This window comes from Pavona decussata, unplaced genomic scaffold (assembly GCF_977016875.1).
Source record: "Pavona decussata unplaced genomic scaffold, jaPavDecu1.1 SCAFFOLD_53, whole genome shotgun sequence".
NCBI lineage: Eukaryota > Metazoa > Cnidaria > Anthozoa > Scleractinia > Agariciidae > Pavona > Pavona decussata.
Window position 1 is genome coordinate 608,007 of NW_028145475.1, and position 10,023 is coordinate 618,029.

General features: G+C 39.8%; 1 protein-coding gene across 1 annotated transcript; it reads right to left on the bottom strand.

Moving 5' to 3' along the window:
• Positions 1–2,766: 2,766 nt before the first annotated feature.
• Positions 2,767–9,316, bottom strand: LOC146480295 (uncharacterized). The gene is made up of 4 exons (XM_085109464.1): positions 9,089–9,316; positions 5,144–5,206; positions 3,896–4,177; positions 2,767–3,805 (listed from the first exon to the last, which is right to left on the bottom strand). Exons 2-4 carry the CDS (start codon positions 5,201–5,203, stop codon positions 3,446–3,448), a joined length of 702 nt encoding a protein of 233 aa, XP_084965590.1. The 5' UTR covers positions 5,204–5,206; positions 9,089–9,316; the 3' UTR covers positions 2,767–3,445.
• Between the last annotated feature and the right edge of the window lie 707 nt (positions 9,317–10,023).

Below are 10,023 nucleotides of genomic sequence, written 5' to 3' on the forward strand. Positions count from 1 at the left end.
TCACCATTTTTGTTTTTTGCCTGTAGTTTATGGTGCCAATTTGAAGTTTCTTTGCGCAGAATGTGTCGCTTGGTGGAATGGATTTTATTCTCCTGTTTTTCCTTTCTTATGCTTGCTTCTAGTCTTCCTTTCGAAAGCACGCTTACTAACTGGGTCAGACTCGCTAACGCCACTGCACTGGGATGTGAAGGGAACATGTTATCGCTTTCTTGCGCTGGGCAAGAAGAAGGACTGAAGATAAACTCCGCATACTGGGGAAGGGATGATCTAAAAACGTGTCTTCCTGACAAACCATCAAAGCCACTGACATTTTGTCCTCCGACTGATCCACAGTATGCCTTGAAGAAGTTACGTTCCGTGTGCGAGACGCAGCCATCTTGTGGAGTGCCAGTGTCCGATGTTTTCTTTGAGAGGTCTTTGTGTCCCGGAGTTCCAAAGTTTCTGAAAGTTGTTTACGACTGTAGGATGATGAGCGGGATGGGTGCTAGATAGCTTCAAGAGTGTTACTTCTTTCTATGAACAGTGAATGAGGTTTCGAGTGAGAAGCTGGAGCAACCATTGGTCTGGATAATGGCTATAAGTATTTTGCATCCACGAGCAAGGCAATGTGCAAAAGAGGCTAAAAACTACGTTTTCCGAAGTTAAAAGCTATAAAATGCAATGTGACTTGGAGCAAACATTAGATGTTGACTTTGTAAGTTATTCAAGGAATACACACTGGTTTTGAAAGGGCGGCACAAACAGTAACATTTAAGGTCGTTTGGTGGCCCAATGAATCATGGTAGATTCTATGTGGAACTTGTGAGAGTTGGCAAGTTTGCCGAATGTGGAATGATACGTATGGTACTGAGATAAGAGTACGTCGGAACACATAATAGTTGTACGGTACATAGCTGGTTAAGAAAAAACATTTTCTGGACTCGCTTCATGTACATTCCCTCCTAGGCATATTTTGTTCGTTTGTTTGAAGAGATCTTGTATCCAAAGCGACAGATGCAGTATAAATGAATTTTTGCATGGTACTTCAAGTACGTTATATAGCCTGATTATCGCCTAAGCGCGCATGCGTATCTTCTGTTACATGGAGACGCTCCCCGAAGTACGCAAGCGCGCGTTGTGGCTGGCCCTTTCCTACTAAGCTATCAGCTCTCACAACTCACCGATTGATGGGCAAGCCACGTCATGCAGGTGCTTCAAACTCGGAGGGAAGTTATCAGACGATAACCGTCGTACGAATTTGTCGAAGAGATACTTACAAAAAAAGTCATGTATCTAGGTTTTTACTTTTTAAATCTACGCAGAGTGTAATAAAATCGAGCAAACTAGCCAGGTTGCATTTATTTACCGGAAATCACATCGTGGCCACAACTGGCTGTTTTGTCTTTTCCACAATAAAGGCGTGTGTTTCAGGGGTTATAGGCGGAGAAATAATCCTAACCGGCCTACTGCTATATCGGATGATAATGCCAAGGCTTAGGGATCGTACTCAAAGCTGTTTACAGTTGCGACGAAGCCCCGCTTTCTGGTCAGCTCTTCGTTTTATAGACAATCTTTGGCTGGTGTATCGGAAGATACTGCCCGAGGCACCCAAACATGTTTACGGTTACTAAATATTCCACGAGTAGAGAAGTCGCCAAGTCGAAAGGCGGGACAGCTGCTCCTCTTGCTCATTAAATGAACTTTCTCATAAGCAATTCGGTGAGCAATGAGCTCTTCAAAAATTCATTAATAATTCATAAGCCCATTGACCTATCAAATGGTCGATAATAGATCACGTGCAGTGACTTTATATCGATTAACCTCCTCCTTATTAGTATGCGGTGTTTTATCAGCTGATAAAACACTCCTCATTAGTACACGGTGTTTTTGTCGTGTGCTAATTTCCAACGTTCACAAATGTATAATTGTTATGAACTCTTTTGACACACGCTTTTCCAGGAATGTTTTTGAAGCCGTTCAAAAACCTCGCAGCACGTGTTTTATCGGGTGTAAAAGCACTCGGCTGCGCCTTGTGGTTTTAAACCCGATAAAACACTGCTGCTCGTTTTTTAAACTGGTGGGACTCAGTTATTTACTTTTGAGCGTCTATTCAAGGCTAAAATAAAAATTGAGACAATTACTCCTCGTACAAGCCTGCGGAGTAATTTGCACTTTACACAATCCCTGCGGGTTGATTAAAAAGGCTTGAGATAAACGTCCCCAAACTTCCTCAAGTGTCCGGGTGGGGGAGAGGCAATCCCCTACATAAGGCATATAGGTAAGTGCAGCTCCAAAGGCTATGGTTTTTGAGCCGTTTTGGTCTGAATTAAGATATAGATTTTAACAATTTTGACCTGAAATTCTGAAAACGGGTATGAATTTTACTGAAATGGGTATGGATTCAAGAAACTAGTGCCGAAAATGGGAATGAATTTTAGAGGCCAGGTCTGGAAAAGGGGTACCAGAAATTTACATATTTTGGTCAAAAACAGGGCCAGAGTTTGGAGAACCGAGCCCAACACCCCCACCAAAACTTCTGAGGAGTACCCCGCTACCGCCGTTCCCCCACTGTTCTCATGTGTTCCGGCATCAACCAGTCAAATCAGTTGGGCTGTTCTTTTTTGGTGTTACAATTTTTTCAAGCTATTCACGTATTTTTCAAAACTATACCTGTACCCAGTTTCGAACTTGCAACTTGCAAGAGAATGAAGAAAGCGTTGCATCTCCCCATTACTGTCGTTAAATTAAAAATAATTCGTTATTTCTCATCATATCAGTCAAACGCAGTACATTTCAAAACATCATAATGCTTTACTGTCACAAATATTTGTTAATGGCGTTCCTTACACGGGCGTGCGACATCTGCAATAATGTAAGTGAGTCCTATTTTTAGTTGGTCATTATCCACATGTTAGGGTTTATTAACAACGATAATGCTTAGGCAGCGCGCATGCGTGTTTTGGTGGATTCACTGGGTTTTTTTCTGTCGCAAAATAAGTGAAACGTATCGTAGAAATGTTTCTATATACACATTCAAACTTAAAAATTATGTGTAGCGTTAAAGAAGGGAAGGAACTGCTTTCTTACTTAACAAAATGCTTTACACAGTATTCTTTGAAAAATTGAACAAGAATAACATGTCCAAAATCAATTCCTTCTAATCCAATTATCCTCAAAACGTTTTCCACCGTCTAACGTGACGAATAAAAATTTTGAAGTCCGGCTTCGGACGTTTGCACTTCGTGTAAAGAGACGTAATTTGTACTGTCTTTACGAAGCTTTACACTCATGCATTTCACCCCCGCAATCTAATAAGCATTTGCCAGCCACTGCGCTTGCCAATGATGACGCTATCATAGATTCTGAAGTCTCGGATGCTGCAGACCAAAAATTAGGCGGTGAAAACGTTTACGACTTTACACGTTATAGAAGCAGTGTCAATCAATGAACCAGTCAGACAGTCAAATTAGCCGTTCATTCTTGATCTTTGAATAGCTGCCTTGACTCTGGATTCGCTAGGTAGACAGGCATAGTTGACGCGGAGATATTTATAAACATTTCCACAGTCAGTCTTGTCGAAGAAAGTTGAAGTGGCGGCCAACTCGCAGGCGCGTTCGTCTTTACATTGTCCTTCCACTTTGGTCATGGTGTTAGACTCGTCTTGTGGGCACATGTCTCTGGTGCTCAGGCCGTGTTGGACACCATTTGAAGTACAGGTACCTTCGTCATCGCGACCCCAGAAAGCAGAATTGATTTTGATAACTCTGTACTGAGGACACTCGATCCACTCCTTCTCTCCTTCGCATGTGATAGTTTCCTCAGGGCCCTGGGTAAGGCAGAAACAAGAGTTAGTTTCCATCACAGTATTGTATTGAGCTTCAACTCAATTATCTCATTTAGATCAATCGCTACTCACACTAAGAGAGCCTCCAGCTCCAGGGGGCCCGGGGGGTCCAGGCGGACCCGGTGGTCCTGGAATTCCCCCACGGGCAACAGCGTCACCACTTCCACTTCCACTTCCTCCGTAGTAAGCACCAGGTCCCGGTGGTCCAGGAGGACCCGGAGGTCCCATCAAGCCACCCTGGCCATTCACAAAAAATCCGAGGGGTAGCTGCTGGTTCCAGTAGTAGCGTAGGGCATCAGCAGCCTCCGAACTCCTTTTCACAAGTCGCGGCTTGCGTGGTACAACTGAACAGTGCTGAAAGAAAAATAGAGTGTAATCTTGTTGTCCGGTCTGCTACATACAGCACAAATGATTTTGCCTGTATTAGGCTATGTTTATTTCATTTTCGCGCTCATCAAAACGCAAACTAGAAATAGAGCTCCCGCAAACCTTTCAGTTTACCGTGAAAACACCCGGGTACGTTTTGTTGGTTGTACATGTTCCACAGTGAGAATCCCACACTGAGTACGAACAAAAACAAAACTATCAAAATTTTAGCCACGGGAAAACTTAAGATACTCTGGATATCGTTTATTTTACGCTTATTACACTAGCACGCGTTTATGATCGATGCACGCCTCCTTGGCCATAATCATCTCATATCCAACAAGCGCGAGTGGAATAATTGTTTTATGAAAAAAGAACCAAAAGAAAAAAAAAAGGTTGGTCTTGCTGATCTAATTTTGCAAGAACGACCAGAAGACAATTTAATGGCCGCTAAGCCAATCAAAACTCTAGAATGCATTATCCAATGATTCTGTGTTAGAATAACAGCAATGATGAACAGACATTACCTAGATAGGAACAATCATGTGCTCTGGTTGGTTAGAAACAGCTAATATTTTACCAATAAAGAAGCCTCCCAAATAAGAGGGTGAAAATACTTCTTTCTATGCAAATGTTTCTCTTAGTTGTATTTTTACGACACACTTCATGGGTTGCCTAAATTATAAACAATTATTGCACTCTAATATCTCGTCCTACAAGAGTTCATAACTGAATTATTGTTGAATTGAGCGGTCCGTCGCCTGACACTCTGAACATTCGACTCGCTTTCTTAGTGAGCGATATATAGGCAAGATTTACGGTGCAAATGTACCTGAACAAATATTTCATTCTGGCACACGGTAAATTGAACATGACCTTAGTTAGTCAAACTATGTTATCTCAAAACCTTACAGTCCCCCGCAAATGTGTATCAATTGCTTGAAAAGTACTTACCGCTACTAAAAATAAGGCGAGGCCAAAAGCCAGCCTCGGCAGGCCTGAATCAGCCTTCATGTCCTGAACAAAACGAGAAAAGACAGAAACAAGGTTAGTTTCCGGTTAAGTCACTTACGTCGATGGCGCGTGACGGGTACCTGCAGTTATATCCTGGGAAGAACTGACGTCATTCAGACATCAATATAATATGGCGCCCTCGCCTTAAACGTTTTCTGTTAGGCTTTTTATTTTCGTTACCCAAGGAATAGCTCTTTATTGGGAATAAAATTGTCAAAAAACAAGATCCGCATAGATTTGTGTAGACTTTCTCAGATTTGTCTTTATTTGAAAATCTTACAGAGATTGGCCTTGGCAGTGAAACCAAAAAAAATATATCCTTTTATTCGACTGTGTTCTCTTATCATGGAATACATGACAGTTGAAAATTCGTTAGCGATCGAGACGATTAAAAAAAGACACCAAACTTTGGGTCAAGATATCTCTACCGTCTGTACTGAAAAATGTCACAACAATCGTCGAACACTTTTAAATCTTACGCAGATTTGAATTGTTTAAAGCACTTTGTTTGTCCTTTCTTGAAACTGAAAGTATATTCTTGCGGTGCTAGCCAATTGATCGCCTGCATAGCTTTTAATTGTCTTTTTCTCTTCAGTAAACAAGCTGTACATGCTATTCATTTGACACTAGTGTAAGTTTCATTGTTGTTTACAATTAGTGTTTGACCCATACTACTTATAAATAATCAAATCCGTTCATGGCAATAACTTGTTATCCCCTTTGAGTTCACTTGAATTTCTTTGATGCGGTGACAGTTGAATGAGAGCATCGAAGACAGCTTAGTGTTCTACTGGAGTCATAATCTTTGTTAAAGATTTTTAACTAAAATTTTTTTAACTATTGACTTCATTCGTTTTTATCAAAATTTTTATTTTGTAAGAATTGTTTTTATCTAATAATTGTAGTTTTGTTATGTATCTTACTAGTACACGACCCCACAAGCTTGTGAGCTTTGACATTTTTATCGTGTATAGATAAAGGTTGTATGTATGTATGTCCGCATGTAAAGAAGATAGAGGCTTAAACAATATGAAAACATACAAATATCTGCAAGGTTCGAATATAGATGCCCTATTTATACATTCGATAGAGTAAATTCACTACAGCGCTAGTGGATTTGAGACTAAGAGAGGAAGAAAGTGTGAATTTTTAATATATACTAGTCTTCCGTTCTTTGTTTCTTCTTGAGATATCGTCCTGTCACTGATTCAAAACTGATTTCTGAAATTTAGACAAAATTTCGCCACACACCGGAAGCCAGTGATGCCCTTATGTACAAACACTCGAATTTTCTTCATCAGTTTTTCGTCTTGGCAGTTTTATATTTATAGTTAGCATGACCAGTCTGTAACTTCAAAAGATCATCACCTATAAAAAGTGATTTGAACGTTTATCAGACGCAATCTCAACGCAACTGAAACTAGTCAGGAACTTTTTCATAAACTCTTCGCTGGTGTTACCAATCAGATTTTCCCAGAAGGATACGGAAGAAATAAAAATGACAAAAATGAAAAAAACCGCACGATTTACAAATATCTAACGAACTGGTAAACCTAGAGGTATGCCTGCTAACAGCTTGCTAACCATGTAACGCTTTCAAACTTTCTGTCAAGCCTTTAATTTGTCGTGTTTACGTGGTTCTCATACGATATGACCCTTCAAATGAAAGGTCCTTACGATACCTTTCCTCTGTTGTAGTCTTATCATTACCTGCCATGTGACTTTTCATAGAGTGAGTTCGTGGCGGCCATGTTGGAAGAGCCAAACGATAAAAGATATTTGCATAAAAATAAAATTTATTTCCCGAAGGAAAATCGTTATATTGTTTCGCTCTTCCAGTATGGCCGCCGTGAACAAAACCAAATTTGGTATTTTTTTTCTTTTAATTTAGTTCTGGTGTCCTCGGGAAGGTTTCAAGAATAACTGGACGAATTTTCCACTCAATTAGTCAGCTCACAGATCATCATACCGGCACAGAACGAACCAAACAGGTGGTACACAAATAATGTAGCGGGTCATTTTCAACTAAGCACATATTTATTAATTCCATTTGTTCGTAACACCATAATTTAGCCTGAAACACTGCATCCGAAAGCATAAAACGGACACTTCAGTAAATTTATCTATTACACAAAATACGTCAAAGCAGAAAAGGTCGGATCTAGTGGAAGGGCCCCCCACCTTATTCTTAGAGAAAATATGGACTGGAAAGCATTTTTAAGATCCTCATATAACCCCAAATTGGTCGCAAAATAGATTTGCTTCAAATCTTGCACGCCCTAAACGCTTTATTTCTCAGTTTCCAAGGGCCCCAGTATTGAACTTTTTCACTTTGAATTCACTTTTTTTTTAAATTCTAGTTGAAAAGTTTTTAATCCGGGCGCGCGAAATTCGCGCCTTATAGGAAGCTCTAGGAGTTCAGCCACTGTTGCCAATTATCATACTTCAAGCTACAAACTAATCACCACCAGAACTTTGAATAATTTTTACACAGTGATAGTGTGTTAACAACGTAAAGAACGCATGAAAAATCCTTGAAAACTTAGCATAGCAGTAAAAATGAATTTTGAGCAGTCTATTGGTACCGTCAGTAAACAGAAAAGTCTTGACGTAGATAAAAAGTTCCCTCTGACCGCCTACCTCCCAAAGGAAATAGCGTATTCGTCTGAATTTTGTGTTGTGTACATAGTTTAGGCTACGGACCATCACCCTTCTTTACCTACCCTATTAAATAACGAAAACATTACTTAAACGTATTTCCCTTCTGGAGTCAAAATGGCGGAAATCGACACCAACTCCATACGCTATATCAAACCAGGACGAGGAAAACACAACAAATCAAAAACTGGCATACTTTTTGGTACAGTCAATACCTATATATAATTTACGTAAGAAACTACAAAAAGTTCATATAAAAATCTGCGTATACTTTGTTTCCGGCCTTAGAATTTATCAAACGAGAACTGATGAAAATCGCGTGCGAGAGAGAGGTTTAAGGGCGCGAAACTTGGATGCACCTGGGTGAAACGTTTTCGCGCGTGCCTTTTTCGTTTCGCGTATTAAATTTCTTTGCTACCTAATATGAATCGGTGTTGTAGTCGGAAACGTATTTTTAATCACTGATCCGTTTAGCGGTTGTTTTAATAGCCTTTGACAGTTCGCTTAATAAAAGTAGATTGACAACGGGGTCTTAGATCACTCGGTTCAGTGAATTCTTCTTCGTCGACAAAAATAAAATGCTCTACTCCATCGTTTCCACGAAAAGAAAAAGTTTGCAAAACATATTTGCCAGCAATAACGCATTGGTTATGTTTTGTGAAGTTGAAAGAAAACAAGGCTAATTAGTAATAATATTGAGAAGAACTCGTGGATATCATTTGTCATTGCTCAATGATGTTTATCAAATCACGCAGGTCTCCTTCGAAACAAACATTAAGATAAAAATAATAGAAGAGAACACGAAAATGTGAAAGAACGATGCATTTTCTTTTGCCGCAAACGTCTTTTAATAAACGACTTCCTTTTATAGGTTTGCAAATCGTTTTGGCCGGAGAAGAAACTAAATGAACGTAAAGAAAGTCAAACGCCCTTTTCAAGGTTGACTTGACAGTAATGTTTTCGGATATCATTTCCCAGCGAAGAAGATCTTGACTGCTTTATAACAGAGCAGATATAAACACTAAAACAGAGAAAAGCGATCAAGAAAATCATCTGATTCTCTGAGTGTGAGGATTTGCGTTATTTTTTTACGAAAAGAACACCGTTTCGCTTCAGTGAACTTCGGGGTTATTTCATGTTGTCTCTTGAATCTCCAATGTCAGAGATAAGAACTCAGATAATTTAAATAGTTCAGCGATTTCAAACGCGGTTTCGAAGGGCTCTTACCTGTTTTCAAGAATCCAAGGCCAGGAAGTCCAAGGAAAAATTCAAAAGTTATGGAAAATAGACGCCGATATGCCGGTCCAATTTGATCACCGTTGCAGTCGGAGCTGTTAGGTAATGCGGCTCCACTTGTCACTTGATTACGTCATGCCTCAAGCGCGCGACACGTACCGCCACTTACCCGCCAACAATGTAGTCACTGAGCGTGCGCGCCAGGCACCAGTTTGCGTTAACACGGTGTGATTTTTGAGTGATTCAGTCACCGTCCTTGGACAAAATAAACAACGATTGTTACCTTCCAAAAACTGGAGAATTTTCATGAATAAAGTATCTTGAAGTGTTGAGTTTTTTGTCTTCATAAAGTGGTCTTTTTAAGTCATCACGTTTGGATGCGATAATGTGGACTTCCTCGCCAAAAAAAGAGGAATCTTTCCGTAGTATCTATTCCAAATAATCGTGATCACATCGTTTTCAAATCAAATAATTAAACGGTAGAAAGTCACCTCATGGTAAAATTTGGTGACGAAAACTTGCAATGATCACCAGGAGTTTTGAAGCCATTTGTAGAGGTCTTTTCCTTTGTGCTTTTTGTCACTTCCTGTCAGATTCCGCTTTCAGGCAGGAAAAACTCGTTTACCTTACAGAAATTTTAGAGAACACCTACGTAACTGTCGTTCACATCGCATTGTTGATTAACGTTACAAAACTCGTTTTTTGAATTCGTTTGAAGATCATATTTTTGTTCAATTTCTTGAAGTTCTCTTATACCAAGGCGGCTAAATCTGAATCACTGATTAAAAACCCTCCGCTGTTTGATTCTTACCTTACCTGTAAATCGGCTACTGTTATTCTCTTGCTCGATATAACTGTTTCTCTGTTTCTCTCAGCCCGTAATCTGAGAGAAAGAAAGAAAAGCCTTCCAAGCAAAACGAGCTTTT